Source organism: Pelobates fuscus, chromosome 1 (assembly GCF_036172605.1).
Source record: "Pelobates fuscus isolate aPelFus1 chromosome 1, aPelFus1.pri, whole genome shotgun sequence".
Taxonomy (NCBI): Eukaryota; Metazoa; Chordata; class Amphibia; order Anura; family Pelobatidae; genus Pelobates; species Pelobates fuscus.
Window position 1 is genome coordinate 462,580,628 of NC_086317.1, and position 25,214 is coordinate 462,605,841.

General features: G+C 42.9%; 1 protein-coding gene across 1 annotated transcript; it reads left to right on the forward strand.

Annotated features, from left to right (window-relative positions):
- The first annotated feature begins 257 nt into the window (after positions 1-257).
- Positions 258-7,703, forward strand: FZD4 (frizzled class receptor 4). Its single transcript, XM_063430959.1, has 2 exons — positions 258-831; positions 4,475-7,703. The coding sequence occupies exons 1-2, from the start codon at positions 589-591 to the stop codon at positions 5,801-5,803; spliced, it is 1,572 nt and encodes a 523-aa protein (XP_063287029.1). The 5' UTR covers positions 258-588; the 3' UTR covers positions 5,804-7,703.
- Positions 7,704-25,214: the final 17,511 nt, after the last annotated feature.

A 25,214-nucleotide genomic window follows, 5' to 3' on the forward strand; every position in this document is an offset into this window, starting at 1 on the left:
CATGATGCTATAAATATATTAAACTGGTCGCCCTGCAAGTTGAGAAAGTCAAAGGGCTCAGTGAGAGTTAAAAAAATCCAGCCCTAGTGTGAAGTGAAAGGACCAGAGGAAATTTGAGACCCTGCTTGGTCTGATCCTCTGTGGATACCGTACCATGGGATCTCCTCACCCCCCTCCCTGCTCTGCTCTCTCCCCCATTCCTCTGTGTGACTGCTATACACACTCCCTCTCCATTCTCCTCCTCCCATTAGTACAGTGAGGGGAGAATTCACACTGCACTGAGCTGGAGAGGTGTTAGCAAGCTCAGAGCTGGACAATAACACTGCACCAGCAGAGCAAGTCCTCTCTGACAAGTAATACCAGAGACTCACAAAGAGGGCTCTGCTGGGAGTGTGAGGGGCTCTCCTCCTGATTTTGCTGGGAGTGTGGCTGGACCTGCACAGGACTATTCTTTGGGCTGCTGTGCAGAGAGTAGGACTTGTTCTGCAAGGATCTCCCAAGACCTCTGCTCTCACATGTGAAGGAGCCTGAGCAGCACATTGTTACCTGGGATTATTACTACATTTTAAGAAGAAAGTGGGTGCAAGGATGGAGCCCAGATACCTGGCATTCTACTTGACTCTTTTCTGCTGCTTTTTGGGGAATGTGTCATGTTTTGGAGATGAAGAGGAAAGGCGCTGTGACCCCATCAGGATTTCCATGTGCCAGAACCTTGGTTACAATGTAACCAAAATGCCAAACTTGGTTGGCCATGAATTGCAAACTGATGCAGAGCTTCAACTTACCACTTTTACCCCTCTGATCCAGTATGGCTGTTCTAACCAGTTACAGGTAGGTACCTCTCTGATACAGTGTATCACCCACCCCAGGGGGCAACCAGCAGATAAGAAAAACTCATTAGAAGTGTTTTGTCTCCATTTCTCTTTAACAGTTAAATAGCATTTCTACCTCCTTTTTTGTTTCTTTTCAAATGCAGAATAGTTTCAGCATTTAAAGCTTAATCTGTTTCATCTGCATGACTAACAGACTCAATTTAAATGCATACCCGGAGTATCTGTGAACCAACTCGAATTTACTATTGAAAAGCAACATCTTAGAAAAGCCCCATTTTTTTTTTTAATACTTTATTTAATTAATGTATTATTGGAATCATCCATAATGAGGATAACTCCAATGTCTATTTTGCTCAGTTACAGTAGCATTTATACAAGTGATCTGAATTGGTTAAATCTAACCTTATAACATCATTTAGTTCATTATTGACCTCACTTTATTTCCAGGCTGTAAATCTGTCTAATCCCATATAGTGCATATTGGCACTCTGCCCTATTCAGTCACAGCCCCTGGAAGAGATTCCCTTACATTTATTCAATTATTTATATATCATAAGATTTATACTTTGTATATCTTATTATGTGTTTTGTACTTCTCACTTGGGGTATTTTATCTTTAAAGTAGATAGATAGAAATAGGTTTGTATAAAATGTTACTGTGTGTTTATTTTAAAGCATAGACATTTTGACTTTTAGGGATCCTCTTCCCCAAGGAAAGTGACAAAGGATCAGATCATAAATCAGACAGGTTGAATAGCTTACATTATTTCCCACTGTGTTACTGTCTGTTTATACATTTTGTTATTTTTGTAACTCTAGATATATGTAAACACCAAAAAATGTGCTAAAGTGCTCTAAACTAGAGGCTTTATGAGTGAAATAAATGACCCCCTTTTTAAAAATGTTTTTTTTTTATAAATAGGAACGTATAGGTAATTTAGCCCTATAATTATCATCAATTTATTTACCATCACAAAAGTCTACAAAGCTAGATACGTTGAAAGGGGATATTCGCTAAGCAGTGACTTGCAAAATTATTTCAGCTTTTATACATTGGTCTAAATTTTACAATTAGCCAAGCAAACTAACTATTATTATTATTTTATTATTTATATAGCGCCATCAGATTCCATAGCGCTGTACAATGGGTGCAAATCCATTGTTTAGTGAACTGACTGATCCTACTTGATCAGAGCTTAATGCCCTATAATATATGATGTGGGAATATTGATCATACAGGGGATATTATTTTATATAGCGCCATCAGATTCCATAGCGCTGTACAATGGGTGCAAATCCATTGTTTAGTGAACTGACTGATCCTACTTGATCAGAGCTTAATGCTCTATAATATATGATGTGGGAATATTGATCATACAGGGGATATTATTTTATATAGCGCCATCAGATCCCATAGCGCTGTACTGGGTGCAAATCCATTGTTTAGTGAACTGACTAATCCTACTTGATCAGATCTTAATGCCCTATAGTATATGATGTGGGAATATTGATCATACAGGGGATATTATTTTATATAGCGCCATCAGATTCCGTAGCGCTGTATCTTTGTGCATTTATTATACTATTGTATCACTATAATAAAAATAATGTACTTGACCAAAAGTGCATCTTCCCCCCTTTTATCCCAGGGCGTAGATTTTATTTTTTTATACATAATGGCTTTTATTCACTAAAGTGGAAATTGTTGAGAACTGGAAAGAGAATTGCATATTTTAGGCGAAACTAGATACAATTCTCAAACTGTTATTTTTCAGCTTTCATTCATTTGACTTGTAGTTTGCAATTCTCTTGTAAATTCTCAATCCCCGATTAAGTGAAATGAGCCTACAATGGTTTATTCACTAAACTTCAACATTGTAGCAAATTAAAATATGTCAGAATCTGGGCTAAATCATGCAAGTTGGGTTAATGTTTTTCAAATCCACTATTTTAGCAAAAATGTCCAATATCAAGTCACAGGGGGAAAAAATGGAATTAAATGAATAAGCTCCACAATAAAAATAAAGTTGTGGTAAAATGAGTAAAATAAAAAGTGATTTTCCATACTATGTTTCACTGTTCGATATCGATCCAGTGTTTTTGTTGGAGATGGGTGCCTTGTCTCTTAGGGTCCCTAAAAATCCACTCCGCCCCTGCCCCCCTCCCACTCAGTGATTTGTGTGAAGTCCCTTATCTGTCAGTAACCTGTTTACTGGGCATTGATACAAAGAGAGATGCTCTCCCAGGCTCACTGGGTGAAGAGCAGGAATTCTTGTCTTTGACATTTTACAATCATTTGTTGATCTAAGGATCCCAGCTCATTGTGAGAGGGCCACTCAGCTCAGCAGGAATGTGAGGGTAGAACTATTTGCTTGTTAACCACTCCACCTTTCTGTGGGAGACTGATTAGGATCCTTGCTAATTTCAGGCTTTTTAAAGGAAAAAAAAAAAAGAAAAACCCAGGCTACATTCAATTCATCATTAGCAAGGTCACTGTGATAATTACTTGGTAGGGCAAAGAAAAGAGAGAAAGAAAGTGTACTATAGAGGAGGGTTAACTATTTGATTGCCTAACGCATTTCACAGCAACCAGCACTCAATCAACTGGCTGTAGAGGAGGGTTAAGAAAAGGCTAGCTCAATACATGTCCAGATGGAAAATGTCCAGTTATCCCAGTTAACCTTTGGGCGGGAGAACTGTAGATAAGAAACATGACAATTCACAGCAGTCAGTCAAAGAATACAAACAGTTTGATATAACGGATTAGCAATACTAACACACTGTTATCAAGATGGTTTTACTGCAAAAAGCTTTGAGTTTAAAGGTCAAACGGACGTTTTAAACAGATCGTGCCTACACCTTGTCAGGCCGTTTTACTGTGTTTAATAAATTCTTATGGTTTGTGTAATTAGCCGTGATTATTGTTAGAAAAATAAATCTACCTGCTATCCCGTGCTTTGTACTCCGAACGTTTTATTCATTAAATAATTAGACTTGTAACATTTACTAAATTTAGGGAAAAAGTACAGATTTAGAAAATATCTCCATCTTGGCTATAACCATAGCTTAGGTATGTAATCCTGAAGTTTGCAATGCAGGTTTTAGTTAATTAATGTGGTGTTTAGAGAAGGCGCCCTAAAGTCTTAAGATAAAAATAGGGCCTACATTGACAGAAAGCTTTACTGGGCATGAAAACATATTGAAATGTTAAATGCTGAGGCTTAAAATACAATCCATAATGAGCATTGGTGAGAATTCCACATTAATTCTTAGCAGCTCATGGGAACTGTAGGTCTTGCCAGCCTGCAACACAATCCTCTAGTAATTATTTGTACTCAGCCAGAGCTTTTTATTTTTAGAAAAAGGGGTGCAATGACATGTGCGGTGCTTGAACACTGCATTTATTGTAGGAGTGTGTCCCCAACCACCGTTGGTCAGAGCTGTTCAGGGATGGCAGGCATAGAAAGTCAAGTAGACTTGCAGGTCTCACCACTGCTGGTGTGTTTGGTTATATTTAATGTGTTATTTGTTGTGTATGTGAATATTCTGTGTACACCATGTAATATGATCCTTATTAAATGCATTTATGCATATTTCTTGGAATATCTTACTTAAATGAATTTTTGTTTTCTTTCTTTTAGTTCTTTCTGTGTTCTGTGTACGTCCCAATGTGCACCGAGAAAATAAATATACCGATTGGTCCTTGTGGTGGGATGTGTCTGTCTGTCAAGAGAAGATGTGAACCAGTCCTAAAAGAGTTTGGTTTTGCTTGGCCAGACAGCCTTAACTGCAGCAAGTTCCCACCTCAGAATGACCACAATCACATGTGCATGGAGGGTCCTGGGGACGATGAGGTCAACCTTCATAGCAAGACGTCTCTGCAACCTGGAGAGGACTGCAATTCATTTGGGCCAAATTCTGACCAGTACACCTGGGTAAAAAGGAGCACAACTTGTGTTCTTAAATGTGGCTACAATGCCGGACTCTACAGTCGATTGTCTAAGGAATTTACCGACATCTGGATGGCTATATGGGCCAGCTTGTGTTTTATATCAACTGCCTTCACCGTTCTAACATTCCTTATTGACTCATCCAGGTTTTCTTACCCAGAACGACCCATCATATTTCTGAGCATGTGCTACAATATTTATAGCATTGCTTTTATTGTGAGGTTAACTGTGGGTCGGGAAAGGATATCCTGCGATTTTGAAGAGGCAGCAGAACCTGTTCTTATACAAGAAGGTCTGAAGAACACAGGATGTGCAATTATTTTCTTGCTAATGTACTTTTTCGGGATGGCTAGCTCCATCTGGTGGGTTATTTTGACATTGACTTGGTTTCTCGCAGCTGGACTCAAATGGGGACACGAGGCTATTGAAATGCACAGTTCTTATTTCCATATTGCAGCCTGGGCTATCCCTGCAGTGAAAACCATAGTCATCTTGATTATGAGACTGGTAGATGCTGATGAATTGACTGGCTTGTGCTATGTTGGCAATCAAAACATTGATGCACTAACCGGTTTCGTGGTTGCCCCACTTTTTACCTATTTGGTAATAGGGACTCTGTTCATTGCTGCTGGTCTTGTAGCTCTGTTTAAAATCAGGTCCAACCTCCAGAAAGATGGAACCAAAACGGACAAGTTGGAGAGACTGATGGTAAAAATTGGTGTCTTCTCTGTATTGTACACTGTTCCGGCGACCTGTGTTATAGCGTGCTATTTTTACGAAATCTCCAACTGGGCTGTTTTCCGTTATACTGCTGATGACTCCAACATGGCTGTGGAAATGCTCAAAATTTTTATGTCACTGTTGGTAGGCATCACCTCCGGCATGTGGATATGGTCAGCTAAGACACTGCACACATGGCAGAGATGTTCCAACAGACTGGTTAATTCAGGGAAAGTAAAAAGAAAGAAAAGAGCTGATGCATGGGTCAAACCAGGAAAGGGCAACGAGACAGTCGTATAGTCAATGTATCCATGTAGCCTTCTTTTATGTTGAAGGAGAAATCTTGGTTTTCTGTTGTAAACCAAATTTATGTACAACCTCATGGTTACTTGGAGAAGTAGAATCTGCGGCTGGTTACGTTGTAAACATCAGTTGGATGTTCTGTTAATATCCAACCTAGGCTTCCTTTTTACTCAAGTGGTACAGTGGAAAGGTTGTAGCACAAGGTGAAGCCCGTGACCTCAGAAAGAGAGTATATGACTACCATCTCATCTATGATCTCTCATCTTGTCTCCTTACCGCTGAGTTCTATGTGATAAGGATTGTTTGGTAAAGCCCTAATCTCCATGACAGAGATGCTGCTTTTCCGAGACATGGGATAAAAAGTCTGGGAAGCTATTCACCAGGACGTCATTGAACACATTGCTGCGGAAGTGTTTTGCAACATATTGCAACTTACAAATTAGAACCCCGGGGGAATTTTTTTTAATTTAAGCGCTTATATTTTTGCTAAAACACTAACAAACCACTGAACACTGGATACTATAATTGGCTCATAACTCCATGGTGCCTTTTAAAATTGAACTTTTTTTCTTTTTTTTTCGTATTACTGCCTAATCAAGTCTTAGTACATGAAGTTTTCAGGACTTAGTTGTTCATGATTAGAGTAGCCAAACTTCTCCAGAAAATGGGAGGAGAGGTGAGCTGGCCGACCCAGTACTAGATTTTAGAAGTGAGTTTGGGGTTCTGAGGCGTATCTACATGTGTCTGTTACACAATGCACTAAAACGGAAACTGGATAGACTCCCACGATAAAAGGAATTAGAAAAGAATGCACTATTTGCTACCTGGACAGTTACATTTTAGCTTTGTAAATCGCATGAACATAAACTTTGAAGCAAGAAGGAACTATTTAAAAAATGATGTATTATTACCTCGGAAGTTACAACTCTGCTAGGTTAATCACCGTTAACCTAGAGGTTTCCAACTCTTGGTGGGATTCAGCATTCATGAATCTTTTAGTGAACAATATGTTCATTATAGGAAATTAATGAATCTCACTCATTACCAGGGGTGAGGTGGATGCTTTGGCAAGTAAAAAGGATAATTCAATGTACCTGGCAGAAAACATACAGGGTTTTCAACTAAAGGGAAAATTAAAAGTGAATTTCAAATTTAAGGTAAAAAAGTTTCCAGTTCGGCTACTTTGGCATCAAATTTGAAATTCATTTTAAATCCACTTTGAATTCTCAAAGTGAATTAAAGAAAATACAGCACTCAATTCTTTGACTCTGAAATAGCCAACATGATACATGTTTTGTTTAACCACAAAAAAAGTGATACCTTTTGGGACTCATTCACTAAATAGTTCATTGACGTGCCTTATCTGATTTGAAACGTTTTCACTGGCAACATACCTCTGTTCAGCATTTAGTGAATTACCTTTTGCATACGGTCAGGGCTCGAGTCCTGCAGGAACGCGTGGGAACATCGTTCCTGCACTTTTTCCACAGCAGGAACGCCGTTCCCGTTAGTGGTCCTGCAGGGACTTGTTTGCCCGTGAGGCAAACAAGGCATTTGCCTTGTTAGCCTCGCTGGCGGGCGGGCGGCGAGGGAGCGCTGATCTGTGAGCTCTCCCTGCTCAGTTACCTTGCGCACCGCAGAGTGATGCACGGAGCCGGAATATGACGTCATATTCCGGCTCTCTGCATCAATCTGCGGCGAGGGAGCTGAACAGGGAGAGCTCACAGATCAGCGCTCCCTCGCTGCCCACCTGGACCTTAACTGCCCACACAGACCACCCAGCCCCACTGGACCTCAGGTAAAGAAAGAGCTGGGTGATTTTAAAAAAAAGTGTGTGTGCCCCTACCCACTTCACTACCCTCCTACACACCTCACAGCCCCTTTACCCACCATACAGCCCCTTTACCCACCTTACAACCCCCTTACCCACTCACAGCCCCCTACCCACCTCACAGTCCCCCTGCCCACCATACAGCCCCTTTACCCACCTCACAGTCCCCCTACCCACCTCACAGTCCCCCTACCCACCTCACAGTCCCCCTACCCACCTCACAGACCCCCTGCCCACCATACAGACCCGTAACCCTCTCACAGCATTACTACCCACACCTTGTCACAGCCATCCCCACCCTGTCTCGCCACACACGTCATAGCCACCCCCCCATCAAACCCTGTCACAGCCCCCTCACACACAAACCCTGTCACAGGCCCCTCACACACCCTGTCATTCCCCCCATACACGCACCCTCCCACACACTCGCACCCACACACACACACACACACTCTATCATCCCCATACACACACACTGACACCCCCTCCATACAATATCACCATGCCCAGTTACTTTCAGCCTCCACACACTGTCACCCCTTCACCCAGGTATATATATGCATACGAGCGTATCATTTTTTTTTTAAGGGGGGGGAGGGGGGGGTGGATCTTGGGTGAGTCCCCACACTCTTTTCTGCAGAACTTGACCCCTGTATACGGTTATATTTTTTTGTGCAGCTGACCAACACATGAATTCAGGTGTTTCAGTGCCGGAGTCGATCATTGTGACTGACCTCTCTGGCTTTGTAGTATGAGAGATGATAATGACCTTTGTGGAATGGAACCGAAAACAATAGTATTGTTTGGTTAGACAAATGAAAAACAAACTACAGAGTACAATTCTAATACATCACTGCGATCAACGCTAATCAAGATGTAAACCTACCTTGCTTTTGGCAAGAAATACTATGGCGTTTTGTTTAAAGTTGAATGTTGTTCTTCAGATACGTTCATTTAAAGGGGCATTAATTGCAAAGATGGAAGAAAAGTTTTGTTTTTTTCCCTCTTCCTCAAACTATGTTTGTGGTTTCTGCAGATGTTTCCCACATAGAGGCTGATCGGTAATGCAAATTTAATTGACCAGTAGGATGTTTGAATTCGTAAGCAAAACAGACAAAGCAGTATGCTGAGGATAAAACACAAATCTAGTGACCGTGCCTCAGCTATGATTTCCACCAGAAATTGATACTGACATTATGGCTAATTCAATACACTAGGAATGCTGCAGAATTGACAGGGGGATTGCATAATTAAAGTCAAAATAGCTAAGCTTGATATGTGGGTAACTTGGAGAATTTTACTGAAATCTTCTAATTTGACCTAAAACTAGCAATTCTCCTCAATTTTTCAGTTTAGTGCATAAACCATGAAGTGATTAAATAGTTCCACTGGCCATAGCTTTGGGCAATCTACAGGACTGAGGCCCTTAAAACCACTATCTAACATTCTATTGGGCAGCGTGTTAGGGACTCTGACTTTCATAATGCTAAGCCAGCTGACCGTTTGTCCCCTCAAATCAGGTTTATTCACCACAGTGAAAATTGCCGGGAATTGGAAGTGAATTATACTTTTAATGCCAAAATAGCGGAACTGAAAAAATTTGGTGCAGGTCTTGGCTACTTACATTGGTGGACGCCAAGGTACTCCTGGCAACATACCCACCACAACCTGCTTTGACTGTCCTTTTAATGGCTTAGTGGTGTTGACTAATGAACGTTGGCTATAGTCAGAATAAAGGTAGAGTTTTTTTGTTGTTGTTTTTTTTTTCTACTAAATTTAGCAAATTGGTTTGTTGGCTTGCTTCAACCCACTATTTAGTGAATGAACCCAATGTATTTTCTAGAAGAAAACAAGTTCTGGCAGGCTGCGCAAGCCCGTGTCCAGCTATAACAACATAATAATTGTTTCTTTAAGTTGCTTCTACTTTTCAGTTTTAAACTAATTTTTATGTTGTGAAATCAAACAGTGCCTTTATTTTTTGGAGCGTGTCGTACTCAAGGAATTTTTCCTCTCCTTGTAACTAAAATAGATATAAAGAAAACCAGCCTATAAGTGGGAGGAATACTGATAGTCAATAAAGCAACATTTTCAGATTTTCATAGCATATGTTCTAGATCAGGGGTTCCCAACCCAGTTCTAAAGTACCCCCCTAACAATGCAGGATTTAGGCATTACCCAGCTGTGTCTAAGGTGTTTTTAGAAAGAAAGAAAAAAAATCATTTTAGACACAACAGGGTAATCCCTAAATCCTGGACTGTTGGTGGTTTCCCGAAGACTGGGTTGGGAACCACTGTTCTAGAAGATTTATGGAAGATCTTGTGCTTTTGCGGAATCTTCCGTGGTACCCCATTTTTTATTCTTGTAGTTATGTGCGATTGCTCTGGTGATGCGACTTCATCTGCCAATAGCTGAAGATTGTATAGAACTGGAAGATGGCAGAACATGGAAAAGAGAGGTTAATTTAATTGTATCTTCCCTTCTTCTCTATTTATCCAATACAAATATACAAGCAGACATGGTGCCTTGGAAACCCCTCAAGTGACAGTGCCGTTTTAAAGGGAAAAAATATCTAATATCCAAATTTGTCATCTGTGAAAGACCATTTTGTATTGTTAACAAAAGCAAATACATCCTTTCATGCTTTAATATACGTAGAATTAAGATGTTGTTTGTCAACAGGTAACAGGCGCCATTTTGTTTTTCCATCCTTAACCCCCAAACGGTCAGTCAGAAAGTGTTCTCTAGAGTAAGAGCAAAAATGCAGCAAAAACAGCAAAATAATGTATTAAATTATTTCACCTTACTTGTATTTAGCCTTATCTTGTTGTCCCTTTAAGCATTTTTAGAGCCGGATAATACAAGATGGCGTTTGATACTTTCAAATGATGCTTGCGAAAAAGCCTTGCATTTGTTTTATTTCGAAGAATGTATGTGTGTTTGCTGTATTCTTGTGCCTCGGATATGTGGTGGAAACAACATTTTGTTCAACATATAGGGGTTTATTTACTAAACTGCACATTGCGACTAATTGACAAGTACATTATACATTTTAGAACAAAGTAGCTAAACAAATAGTTGGTAATTTTTTTCCCCCCAGTTTGGCTATTTTAGCCCTAAATTAGCAAATTTCTTGCTGATTTTCCATAATAGCCAGTTAAGAGAATAAACCCCAAAAATGGTTCTTAAATGTGTGATAACTTCCTGGTACAAGTCCTATATTCATGTTGGACATGAATTTGTGAACCTTCTTGTTAAAATATTTAGCTTTGTATATGAAGTTTATATTTTGTATATATCTTGTAAATTTATAATTTATCACTGTACAAATCTTTTATATTTAATTTTTTTATTAAAAGCAAAAATAAAGCACAATTCAGCTGTGTCAAAGTGAATTTTCTTAAGATTCTCAAGACCGCAAGAATAATAAAACGCAAAAAAAAAAAAGTTAAATTTTATTCCGTAAAACATGAAATTGCAATTAGTTAAGAAGTGGGCAGAATGTGTTAGGTTGGAAATTTCCCACTTTAGCTAGTTTGAGAAAAAAAAAAGTGTTAATTTTTTGCAGCCAATTCATGACACTTTACAGTTTCTTGGAATATATATAGATATTTTGATGCACTCGTTTACCCGTAAAAAGTGCGTATTGAAGCACCTTACAAAATGACTGGATCTAATGAGAGTTAATCAATATATTTTGAAATCAATGACTGCAACAATAAGGACGAAGTGAATAGTTCAATAAAAGGCAAGAGGGAAGAAGTGGGTCTATCTTTTTGAGGAAACACATCAGGAGTCCCTGGAAAACTATAATTATAGAAATCATAAAATTAGCACTTTAGGAAGTTACCACAAGGTGGCAGCACAGAGTATTTATGCCCCAGTACCTTCCCATGAGCAGCAATAGCTTTGCATCTTTGAGCACTGAATGAGGGGGCAAAGTTCCAGAGAGGGCTGATGGAGTGGGGTTCAGATCCCTAAAATGCTCCAAATATGACACCCTCCACTAAAAGAGAAGCAGTAAAACCTGGGGGCATATGGCATTCAAGCTGATTTCTTTTAGTAATGACATTAAGGGAACGAGTGAACAGAGTAAAAATCTAGAAAAATAGATAAAAAAAACAAAACAAAAGTGTAGCAGTGTAGTGACTTCTAAAAGTGGGGAAACATATTAAAGTCTTGTTGTGGAGATATGGGAAATGCCTGGGGGGTGGGGGGGGGGGAGTTGGCTAAAAGGAAGGGATGAAAATACTGCAATGGATAGTTTTAGAAGACCTGGGGATTAGACTGGAATGTAGCCTGGAGGAGGGGTGAAAGAATGGGAACTTTTTTATTTAGTTTATTTTATTTTTTAAACTCCCTTGCTCCCTTGCACATGTGGGGGTGGGGGTAGTATTTAGGTTGCTGTCTTAATGACTGGCCTTTTTTTAATTTATTTTTTATGGACAGATGTTTATGACTTACAGCCCCTAAAAATCAGTCATTTATATCTTGCATTAGATTTTTCTTAATTCTTGAGAAGTGGAGCACTTCTCTTTTATAACGAACACTTTTTCTCAGATGTGTTGATTAAAAAGAAAAAACGCTCACAAGTTTTGTAACTGCTACACAATACCCTATTTGAAATGTAATAATAAATCTGTTTTATGGAGTACTTTTTAGGATATACTTTGGTACGGGTTTGTTAGTTCTTATATATGTTTATGGAATTAAAAAAAGAGTTTAAAACCCACTTTATAAAGCACCACATAATCTGTTGGCCGTGTAGCTAGCATTGGATTGAAACATAGTTTTCAAAGTGACAAAGGGAAACAAGTTTGTCCAGAAGAGAATACCCACATTTATTCCCAAGAGGTTGGCCGTGCTTATCGTACATAATAATTAAATGGAACTTGATTTCTATATTTGGATTCAATGTTTGTTAGGAAGTATCATATGACTGCTAGTTCACCATTATTATTATTATTTGATTTTGGACATAAGGTTAAAAGAATTTAATAATTTATTATTTAAAGAAAATGTTTTACCACAAATAATACTTTGAGATTTTTCTAGTTTTTAAAGAGACACTCTAAGCAACGTAACCATTCTAGTTTACTGGCCCTGCTGCCTTCCTTGGCACGGTTTAATATCAAACCATTTAGGAATGCATCCAGTGAGGGTCTTTCCAGTGCTAAGGGGCATCTACCATCTTGATAATATGGCTTTGAGTCTTCTAAATTAACAACATGGAGATAGCTTCTTGGTTTGTCAAAGACCCTTAGTTTATTTAAAGGTGTTTAGGAACAGATTGACATTAAGCTGGAGTATCATATCAGGCTATATTAGGCAACTTAAAGGACCACTATAATGTCAGGAAAACAAACTCGTTTTCCTGACACTATATAATTCTCAGGGCCCCCCTCCCGCCACTTACCTTTATCCAGCACCAGGCTCTAGAAGGACAGAGATCAGATGAGATATTGAACTAGTGGACAGAGAGACAAGGAAGATCTGTGGGTGGGATAGAGGAAAGGTTCAGGGTGCAAGGTGACAGGAACACGAGATGGAGAAGAAGGAAAGCCGGTACAATGCAATGCAAATCCACCTGTTAACTCTTTGTACCATAACAACTTTGCATTATTGCAATGAGTGGCTTATAGCTGAAGTGATTGGTAAAAATGGATGCGTCCATAAGACAGCCTCTATAAAGCTGGCAATCAGGAAGCAGGAATCTTCTGCGTTGACTATATGATTTTTTCCAGGATGTGTGTGGCATAGGCATGTGACTTGGTATCTGCCCACAAGTGCCCAAAACTGTGAGCCAAGCTGTGTATGAAAATAAATTAACAACAGCTACTTTATAGGTGCCATCAGTATATGTTGTATTACAGTGTTCCATTCATTCTATGAGATCAGTGGAATTGCTGCTGGGGTATCCAAAATCTCTCTGCCTTATTTGGGAACCCTCCCATTCACTAGGAGCATTTATTTTAATCCATTGTAAGGATGCATTGCCTAGTTGTTTAATGTTATTGTATAAAAAAACTGTATTTCCTAATAATAGTGCGCAAAAAAAAGCAACTATTCGAGATAGACTTTTAGTCCAGAACTCTCAAATTTCAAAATAAGTTATGTTCTTCAATGTCTAATAAATCAATCACAGCCGGCAGGTTCATATCAATCAAATTTTAGGCAGGCTTTCTTCTCCTCTTGCAATTCCAAGCCACAATAGTGAGTATTTTTAGTCCTTAGTACATGCTAAACATAGAATTTACAGGTCTAATGGAGATACAAGGGTTTGGCACATGGCTGCATTTGTATCCCTTAGATCTGGACTGTCTCTTTATTCTGTGCATAGCTTAGTTCTCTTGTTAGATCTCTAGAGAGAAGCATTCTTCTCGCATAATGCTCTGCTGTGCAAGGTTGTATTTGTCAAGAAGAGAGAGATCTGATAAGGTGAGAAGGGACAGAATCAAGTGTACAAGTGGTGGAGCGAGAGAAGTGGAGAAGCACGGCCACCTACTGTTTAGTAGCCGGGGGGAAGGCCTGAAGTGTTGGGAATGTACAATCCAGGTGCAGTTGAGAGAGAAAGGAGCAAGTTGGGGAGAATTCTTCAAAAGTAGCATGCAAACCTATAGAATGAAAGGTTAGTTTGGGGGCATGGATTCAGCAGGGTGGAGGAGAGAGTTGAAGGTATCAAAGAGATGCTTGGGATTGCTGGAGGATGAACAACCGAGAGAGTAAAAGTAGGATTGTTTAGCAAGGTTGAGGTCTGCGCTGTATGAACAGAAGATGAATTTATAATGGTGAAAATCTGGCAAGATGTGAGACTTCATCAGCAGTGTTCAGCTGAACTGGAGCATCTCTGCAGGTAGCGAGTCGACTTAATGTGCTACCGTTGGAGACACATCTTTCTTGAGGTGCAAGATTGAAGCGGGGCTACCGTGTCCAGGGCAGAGGTGAGGAGTGTTATACGAGGCGATAGCCAGAGAGGGAGGTAGGGATGGATGGAGAATTCAGATTTCTTCGGAGGTGAGGCGTGTTAGGATGAGGATCTTGGGTGATAGGGCTCTCAAGAACAAATGATAACATGCGATGATCTGAGAGGGGAAATAAGGTGTGTCACATATATATGAGTCCATGTATGCCATAGAAAAAAATAGGATCAAGGGTTTTGCCAGCTACATGCGTGGGAGAATTTGCCCACTGTGATAACCCAAGGGAGGAGTTAATAGAAAGATGTTTTGAAGCTATGAGGTCATGAATGGGTTAATGGGGATGCTGAAATCCATGAGAATTAGGGATGGAATATTGCTTGAAAGGAAGTATTGAAGCCATGGAGCAAAATTGTCAAGGAAGGGAAGATGGGCACCAGGAGGGCGATAGATAACAGCCATGTTTGAACAGATGAATTGAGTAAATTTCAGAGGAGGAGTAAGAGATGGAAGGGGTGCTTAGAGTTTTGACGCAGCAGTGGGATGAAAGCAGTGCCACGATTACTATCGGACTGTCTTGGGTTTTGGGTAAAATGAAAACCACCAAAGGGTAGTGAGGCAGGCATAGCAGTATCACAGGGAGAGAGCCATGTTTCAGTTAGGGCAAGTAAGTTTAGAGAATGTGATATGGATAAGTCATGGATAGAAGTTGATTCAATGAGGTTGCACACCGAGCATGCATTCCAGAGAGCAGTGTGGAAGAAGGGTTTACATGGGATGGATACCAGATTGTTGTGGTTTCTGGTGTTAGAATAAGGTAGGTTAGTGAAGGAGGGCCAGGGATGGAGAGACATCACCAGATGCCAGGAACAAAAAGATAGAAAGGAAGAGTGAGAGTAGGATTTAAATGTTTGGTGTGAGAACATGCATTTCGAGAATGTAGCATAAGTTTGTGGAAAAAGGTTGGATAGGTACTACTAAAGTGCATGGGATGAACAGAGAGAGGAGGGAAGTAAATATCCCTTTTTTACAGTGAAGAAGGTGTCAGCAGGAATGGGTGAGCAGAAGGATAGAGAGATTTTAGTAGTGGAAGAAGTGAGGGTGAAAGTGAAAAATATAAGGGAGAACCAATTACCCTAGACACATTGTAACCCTAACTGGGACCTTCTAATCCTTCATTTTGGGCAGCAGTCATGATCCCCATTCCCCATTTTGTCCAGGGGAATTTCCTTCTGGGGGCATTTAAAGATGACATTGGGATCTTGACAACTAACTGGTGTTGGTTGTCATATAAAGTAGGTACTTCATATTATTAGTCCTGCATCTAATGCTGACATTCAGACCCTTTCTCTGCAGATTGAATACATTAATTAAAATTGCATGCATTTATATCATTTTATTTTAGATATCCCTGAACAATAATCTTTTTAATAAACCACATTTAAATTCAAGCAGTTTTTAAATAAATATAGGTATTTTTTAATAACCCATTAGTGAAGGGGTTAATGCTGACATTTTCAGCCTGTGCTGACCTTTTCAAAATCCTTTTTCTAAAGCCAGCATAAATGATGCTTTAATACATTTGTTTTCTATAAATGCTATTGGCATTCCATCCAATCAGATTTAGGACACAAGTGGTTCTGTGCCAGGGAGCCATATTGTTCTCACCACATGGTGTCAATGTCTAATCTGCTTTAGATTATTCCTCGTATATTACCGTGACTCATCCAGCTTGTCAACTTCTAAACATTTTTTTCTTTGTAGTTTATTCAATAAACCGTGAAATGTGAAGAAATCACAAGAGAATTACAAATTTCAGGCCAAAGTTACTAAATTAAAGTTTTCAAAGACTTTTTGCCTATAATTTTATATAATGTTATTCCCTTCTCAGTTTTCACAATTCTCAATTTGGTGAATACAGCCCATGTCACGGAAAAATTTAAATCACTAAGGAATTGAAAATGTTTTGCTCCAAAAAAACACACTAAGGCTTATTTTTAGGGGATGTATTATTTTCAATGTACGGTACAACAATAAATGTACAAAAAAAAATTTATTGTATGAAACAACGATACATGTACAACAAAATATTCATTCAAATACAATCATGTCATCTTCTTCTGGAATATCGTCATAGCTCTCCAAACCCTGAATTCTGGCATGTAGTATATAGGGATACCAGTTTGTGTAGGTGATGCAGTGTATTTGTTTGTAGTGGAAGCAGTGTGTGTTTGTGTATAAGGGATGTATTGTGTGAATCTGTGTTTGTATGCATAAGGGATGCAAGGTGTGTGTCTGTAAGTGTGTGCAAGAAATGCATTGTGTTTCTGTGTATATGTAAGATGAGCAGTGTGTGTGTTTGCATGTGAGTGTAAGGGTTTGCATTGTGTGTTTCTGTGTATGTGTGCAAGGGATGTATTGTCTTTGTGTGTAGGGATGCATTGTGTGTTTCTGTGTATGTATAGGGATGCATTGTGTGTGTGTGCGCTTAGTGTGAAAGAGCTCCCTGTCCTGCCCCCTGTCCTATAGAGCTCTCCCCTGCCCCTTAGTGGTCTCTCCTCTCCCCCTCTCCCTGTGCTCTTCTCATTCCCCCCCCCCCCAAACCTCCGGTGTTCTTTTCTTCCCTCCCCAAACCTCTGGTGTTCTTTTCACCCCCACGTGTTCTTCTCACTCCCCCCCTCCATGTGTTCTCCTCACTCCCCCCATGTGTTCTCACTCCCCCCCCAGTGTTCTACTCACTCCCCCACCCTCCCTGTGTTCTTCTCACTACCCCACCCTGTGTTCTTCTCACCTCCCCCCTCCCTGTGTTCTCCTCATCTCCCCTTCTCCCCCCTCCTCCCTGTGTTCTTCTTACTCTCCCCCTCCTCTCTGTGTTCTTCTTAGCCCCCGTGTTCTTCTTACTCCCCCCCGTTCTTCTTAATCCCCCACATTCTTCTTAATTCTCCTGTTTTTCTTAATCGCCCCAACCCCCCTGTTCTTCTTAATCCCCCCTCCCTGTTCTTCTTAATCACCCCACTCCTCCCTGTTCTTCTTAATCACCCCCTGTTCTTCTTAATCCCCCACCCTCCCCCTTCTTCTTAATCCTCCCCTCCCCCTTCTTCTTAATCCCCCCTCCCCTCCCCCTTCTTGTACCCCTCTACCCCATCTCCCCTTCTTCTTAATCCCCCCACCCCTCCCCCTTCTTCTTAATCCTTCCCCCTCACCCCCTTCTTCTTAATCCCTCCTGTTTTCTTACTCCCCCCCCTCACCTCACCTCCCCTCCCCTCCCCTGTAGCGTGGCTGAGCTCCTCTCCGGTCCGCGGTGCCCGGCCGGAGTGATAGGAAGGTGACTTCCTGTCAGTCCGGCCGGTTACAGGAAACAGAAACTCCTGTTCCGCGCAGAGTTTCTGTTTCCTGTAACCGGCCGGACTGACAGGAAGTGCACACTGAGTGTGCACCTTCCTATCACTCCGGCCGGGCACTGCGGACCGGAGAGGAGCGAGGCCACGCTACAGGGAAGAGGAGGGGAGAAGATGTGCTGCAGCCGCCTGAGGCTCTTTACAGAGCACTCAGGCGGCTGCAGCATTAGGACCGGCCCTGCAGCGGCCGGTCTTAAAATGATTTGGGGTGGCCTGGGGGGCAATTGCCTCCCTGCCCCCCGGCCCAGCCCACCCCTGCATGTAGCCTGCTCGTAGTGCATTGGCAACACAGCTGTCAGTGATTTTTTTTTGTTGTCAATCTTTATTTTATTGAGGCATGTGGTTATGGTGGTACAGAATAAAGAGAGGGAGACATGTAAGGGTCATACAGGCTGAACACATCGTGATAAATTGCAATATCTCCTCGGATTAACGGCTTCATTTTATATTATATAAACAAGCTTAACTGAAAGAGTACATAAAAAAGTAAAAAGGTCAAGGTGATGAACATTCAATGTGATAGACATGGCTTAATAACGTATGTTCTCAACAGTAACAGGCGAGTGATTGTAATGATATAGCATAGATTAAAACTCGCTAATACTGTACAACAGGCTTAGTAACAAGAAGAAGGGCATAACTAGCTATTATGTTATGATAATTAAATTGCTGCTTAGGTGATGGAGCACAAGCATTCCTTAGATCAGGTTGCGACAATGCGTGACAAGGAGAGTAACACAGGTGTGTTATACTATGTGTGAGCATGCTGAGGCTTTACCGCTATCCATGTGAGTGGAGTTACACTATCCGAGTTTGCTGAGCAGGGCATTCTCGGGTTCAAGCTGGTGCGTTTTCTGTCTGTGTGGTGCCTGCAAATTGCTGATTGTGTCAGGTGAGTGTGTTCCCTTGGTAGGTATGTGGTATGTGATACATGCGGCTTGGTCTGATTACCACGAAAGGAGGCATGCAAGAAATACTTTAGTTCAGTTCGGCATAAAGTAAGTCTCTGCGGTTTGGGCTGGGTTGTTGGTTGCGGGCCAGGGCCTGTATAAGTCCAACTCGCCTCACCCTATGCCCGTTCTGAAGGCTCTTTTAGTGCGGTCCGGCGCTTGTCGGCCGTTCGGGATCTCTCTGGTCCTGGATTCCGGCAGACATTTCAGGTGGGTCATCAGGGAGTGGAGGTGATTGCGGTAGGGGGCTTCTCCCTCTTTCCTGGCAGCAAGTGGGGTACGCACCATGTGGCCACGGACTCGGTTGCCACTCGGGGCCGGGTCGTTCCCATGACGGGCGCTACGGAGGGCCCAGGTGGTAAACCGCCGCCAGCGGCGGGCGGCTCTCCTGCGGTGTGGCCGGTGTATAGGAGGGGATCTCCTTCTGTTCCCCTGCCTGGATGGTTGGGCCGTCTGTCGGTGCACAGCGGCTTTCCTCTGGGTCAGCCCGCCCTGCCTCTCTGTCTGAGACCGCCTCACCTTCTCTCCGTGTTGCGGGGTAAAAGGTGCCGTCCGGCTGTACAGCTTCTCCCAGAATCGGCGGAACAATGCGTCCAGTCGCTCATGTAGGGGCTGAGTGGGAGCGTGCTCTGCCGCATGGCCTGTAGTCGCCATTTTAGGTGCGTCTGCTTGTCGTAGTGTCTCGTGCGTTTGGCAGTTTACTCCTGTTGCAGCTGAGTTTGGCTTAAGGTATTTGCTTGAATGGACCAGGATAACCCCCACTGGTCCCAGGGGGGGGGGGGGGGGGGTAGAGGGGCCCGATGCTGCGGGTACTGCTTGATTTGGTAGGCTGGGAGAGCGGCCGTCTCTCCCCACCACCGTGCGATGTAGGCCCCAAGGTCTCAGCCCGGATTCCCAGCGGGTTAGTGAGTGAAAAGTGCCCCTCCGTACCCCAGTTGTCTCAGTGCCAGTTTAGGTGTGCTGAGGGTCCAGATTGGGTGGGTTTCCCCTCGTTTTCCGCCGAAAATCGGGCCCAGTCTCGGGAGCTCTCGAAAAGCGTGTCTGCTCGGCTCCCCGGTCAGGCCCCGCCCCCCCAGCTGTCAGTGATTTTATCCCATGAATTCTTCACTCAAGTCACAACCTCTTGCAGGCTAAGCTTCACAAACTTTCCACACTGAGTTCTCCGCATTCTATTTTCAATGTAGTCTTTGAATTCCATGTGCAAATTGCCCTTGAATGGCTTGTTTATTGCAATATCAAGAGTCTTGAGATATCCAGATAGCCAGTCATTCCTACGAGAATCATTATTTGATCAATTATTTTCTCTGCAAGGAAGTTCTTTATGTCTTAAGCACGGTGAGTGCTGGCTGAATCCAAGACTATCAGACATCTTTGGCCACCTCGCAAAACAAGTGGCAGCATTAAATCGACCCACTTCCTTATAATTGCTTGTGTGCACCAGGCTTTTTTGGTTTCAAGAAAATAAATGCCTGAAACACGTTCAATCTTATCTTTCTTTTGATTAGAGGTGGGGCTGTTTTTCCATCCAGACAAATTGCCAAAATAGAGGTAACCAGTGGAGGGAATGTAGATTGACAAGGCACCACTCTGATCAATTGTTGTTTGAGATCCTTGTCCCATAAACAGTGCAGTTTCACCCATAGCAATCATGTTGGAGAGATGGTACCTAGAAAAGTTGATGTGATCAACAAAGGACTTCAATGCAATAATCATTTATCTTCCAGCTTGAACAGTGTTGTCTATCTACTTAGAAACAGTTCATGTCGCTTAAGGAAGTCATCCAGTTTTGATGCTTTGAAATCTTTTGGGGATAATTCTGCCATTGTAAGGTGCCATTGCAAGGGCAAATGCTTGAATATCCACCAGCCAGTCCTGTCAGCAATCCATTCACAGATGATGCCTTCCAGCTCAGGAAATAATGGTTGCCGACCTGATCCACACTTGCGCTTCTTGGCATTTCTCTTGTCCACCTGTTGCTTGAGGTTATCGCAGTGGCCCTGCTGTATGCCTTCACCGACCGGTAGGGAGATCAGAGATCTCCCCTCTTGCACACAGGCACATTGCTGGCAGCCGACAGGGGAGGGAGAGAGGACCCTGGGCAGTTTAGACTGCAGCTCTGCTGGCTCTCCTCTCGCGAGGTTGGAGAGTTGCCACGGTTACCACGGCAATGCTCCGAGAGTGACCTCTAGCCACAGGATTTGCAGGCAAGAATTCACTCCCACCTGACCACCAGGGCTTCTCCACGGACCACCAGGGATTGCAGGAAATGTCCCCCCCTATCTGAGCAAAGGTAAGAAGGGAGGGGGGATCTAAAATTGAATCATTTTAATAAAATAATATATTTAATTTGCTCCCACCTGCCTCCCAAAACACAATTCCCCCCCACACACAGCACTACTCATTGCACCCCTCTCACACACACACTGCCCCACACATACTCACTGCTCCCCCCACACACTGCCCCCCATATACACACTGCCCCATACACTCACTGCATCCATCACACACACACTGCACCCCATACACTCATTGCACCCCTCACACACACTGCACCCCCCTCCCCCACACACAAGTGAGGATGCTTTATGGTGGCAAGCTTTGATAGAAAGCAGGTCTACGTTCCAGGGAATCCCCCCAAACATAGACCAGTTCACTAGCGCATTTAATCCCACAAATCTATGTTCAGAGAAAATTTCCCGAACATAGATTAGCAAACTAGTGTGGTGGAGTCTCGGTAAAAATAAATTTAGTAGGCCGAGATTACCACGTGGCATGTGTACGTGCATATGCTGACGTATCGATCAGTTGGTTGCACGAGGCAAGATACGATCAGTAGTGTACGGAGCATGTGCAAGAATACAGGATGTAGTATTCCCCCTCCTCCATTGTGCTGGACAAGCCATGCGGTCAAGCAGGAAGTTAATTCTTATTTGTGTTGATTGGTCAAGAGAATGTGCGGGTGGAGCTTAATATGGGAGGAGTTATGTGCCTATATAAGGAGCCTGCACTATTGTCCGGGGCTCAGAATTTGCTGTATTTTGGTGACGCTAGTCCCTCTGAGTCCCGATCGGTGATCCAATAAAGAATCTCTTCCTTCCTGAAGAAACCTGTGTCCATCTCTCTGTGCTTGGCTTCCGTCAGTTTCTCCGGTATCATTTGGTGCATTGGCCGGGAAGCTCATCGTTCAACGGTAGCTGAGAGGCAGAGGCGTGAGACGGTCTATCTTTGCCCACGTTCTCTACGGCTGCACCCCTGAACTTCTGCGTGGACCTCCCTTCGTCTCGGCGCCACTGGTCTGTTGTCCAGGAGATCATCGGCCTCTACGTGAGAAGTGCTGGGGTGTCCCCGTCGATGAGTGTGAACTCAGGTTCAGGAACGAGGAGGTAAGACAACTGCTGTTTTAGACGGCAGGACCCACTAGGGGTATACCGATTGTGCGGTAGGCCCAAAGGGGTTTGAATCTGTGTATCTGCCCCCTCTGTCGGAGGGAAGGAGCGAAGGCGCACCGCTCGATCGAACGCTCTTTAGTCAGACCGTTTGATTTTGTTAGTCAGGCGGGGTCCTGGTGTAAATAGCCCTAGCCGGACACCGGTGTCTTGTCTAGACTAGCGTTCTAGGGTGTATATTACGTTCGCTAGGTCGGAGGGACCGGGAGACTAAGCGGCGCCTGTGTAAATTCGGTTCGCTAGCTCTCAACCTATCTGGGCTAAGTGGGAAGGCGTGTAAATTTGGAACCCACTAGACTTTTGATAGTGCGACTAAGAGGCGCCTGTGTAAATTCGGTTCTCTAGCTTGCTATATATGTGGTGATTGGGCAGTGTGGCTAACCAAAACGGGTGTATATAGTTTTAGGTAGTCCATTCAAGGTACTGGCCAATAGTTTAGTTGGGAATTGTAAATGTGTTAACGATTGTTTAGTAAAGTGTATATCTTGTTAGATAGCGCGAGCTCAGCCGTCTAGCGAGAGTGTTAATAGTGTGTTGCTGTATTATAGTGCACGGTACCATAACCCTGTATATTTACTGACACTGTATATAAGTACTAATCATTGTCGTCCATTGCATGTTTAACACCATAACCACTAATAATTGTATTGTGACCTTAACTTGTGCTTTGACCTATGCTAACCGTACTGTAACCACTATTTGTAAAAGACGATGTTACTGGGGTGTGTTATAGACGGGTAATTCGTATATAGAGAATTATAGCGTGGGTGACTGTATAGTTACGCCAAAGGGCATAATATTGATTATATAGTGACTGGTGTAACAGCTGTGTGTGTACGGGAATTCCCTGAGTGTTTATTGTTATTGTGTACGTTTCACTTGGTAACCGTACCACGTGGTGCTGTTGCCAGAGGAAACGGGTGTGACTGTTGAATAGTACGCGTGTATAGTATTCGTTGTTGACGACGTTCCATTGTTAAGTATGGGTGCGTCGCAGTCAACGATTCCGGATCCCTTAGGTTGTATGGTGAAGAATTTTAAAACTTGTGATTTTGGGGTTAAAATGTCTCCTGTACGTTTGGTCACTTTGTGTACTAGGGAGTGGCCTACTTTGGTTGCGGCATGGCCGCCACGTGGCAGTTTGGATCCAACTCTGGTACAGCGCTTACACGTGGCTGTATCAGGTAGGCCTGAACTTTACGGCCAGTTTCCTTATATTGATTGTTGGAGACAGGCCGTAAATGACTCGCCAAAATGGCTCCAGACATGCCACGAGGAGCAGTGTCGCCTCATGGTAGCTAGGACTTGTTCGTCCACTAGGACTGGTGTTAGGCCCATTTTGGACACGCCCCCTGAGTCCGAGATCCCTTTGCCGCCCCCTTACTTTCCGTTAAGAGGAAGTGACGCAAATGCAGGAAGTCCTGCAACCCTCCCCTCATTACCCTCATCCACTTCCGCTTCCTCCTCCAGTACAGGATCCACCCCCCCTCGTACTAAATCTCCCCTTCCGGAATCAGAACCAACCCCCATTAAAAACGAATATCCTGATTTGGCGCCACTTCAGACTTCCGGTCAAGCTTCATCTAGCTCGGCTCGAAGTGTTTTATTTACAACCTTTTCCCAAAACCAAGCTCCCATATCCCCATACCCTATTTCTCCCCGACTGGAACCTATGACTGACGCCCCTCCACGTAGCCCCATACAGACCCGACAGTTGACTGGTGCCCAACAATTAAAACACTATCAGATGCCTCTTCGTCTGAATCCTGGGTCAGCCTATATCGATGCCGCAGGCCAAATGGCACATGCTGACCCAGTCTTTGTATACGTCCCATTCACGACAACCGATCTTTTAAACTGGAAGACCCACAATTCCTCGTATACTGAGAAACCACAAGCTATGACTGATCTGTTCACCTCAATAGTACAGACACATAACCCGACATGGGCTGATTGCCAGCAGTTATTAATGACTTTATTCAACAATGAGGAAAGGACAAGAATTAATCAAGCGGCCATTAAAGCACTAGAGGATAAAGCCCGTACTTTAAACCAAGCCAATCCATCAGCATGGGCTGCAACACATTATCCCAACACCGATCCTGATTGGAATGTAAATGGTGCTGATATGGTTCAACTCAGAGCCTATAGAGACGCTATAATTGCTGGCATGAAAGCCGGAGGAAAGAAAGCTATTAACATGTCGAAGACAGTTGAGGTGATTCAGAAAAGCGATGAAGCGCCCAGTGTCTTTTATGACCGATTATTGGAGGCATACCGTTTGTATACCCCCTTTAATCCGGAAGACGCAGACAATTCCCGAATGGTGAACTCCGCCTTTGTCAGCCAAGCTTACGGAGATATTAAGCGCAAGCTACAAAAGTTAGAAGGGTTTGCAGGTATGTCTATCACCCAACTAATGGAGGTAGCGAATAAGGTTTATATGAATAGGGAAACAGAAAGTAAGAAAGAGGAAGAGCGCAAGATGCGTAAAAAGGCTGATATGCTAGCGGTAGCGATCGCAGGCGTAGATAGACGGGGCCCAGATAGAGGCGATAGTAGATGGAGTAGGGAGCCTTTGAGTAGGAATCAGTGCGCGTATTGCAAGGAAGAAGGGCATTGGAGGAATGAATGTCCGCAAAGAGAGCTGTACGAGAGAGACCTACCCAGGGCAGGCTACGGAAATTTTAGAGGCAGAGCGAGAGGTAGAGGAGGCCCCGGAGGGAGTAATGGTAATAGAGGGAGTAATGGGAACAGAGGAAGTGTTAGGGAAGACAGGTATATTCCAGCAGCGCAAAGGTCCCGCGATAGAGAAGGTAGGGACTTTGTAGGATTGGCTGACACGGTCATGGAGGACTATTGATACCGA

Bases quoted from the DNA above. Each gene is read 5' to 3' on its own strand.
- FZD4 (XM_063430959.1), top strand. From the start codon at position 589: ATGGAGCCCAGATACCTGGCATTCTACTTGACTCTTTTCTGCTGCTTT. The intron at 832-4,474 runs GTAGGTACCTCT...TCTTTCTTTTAG, and splicing joins GCTGTTCTAACCAGTTACAG to TTCTTTCTGTGTTCTGTGTA.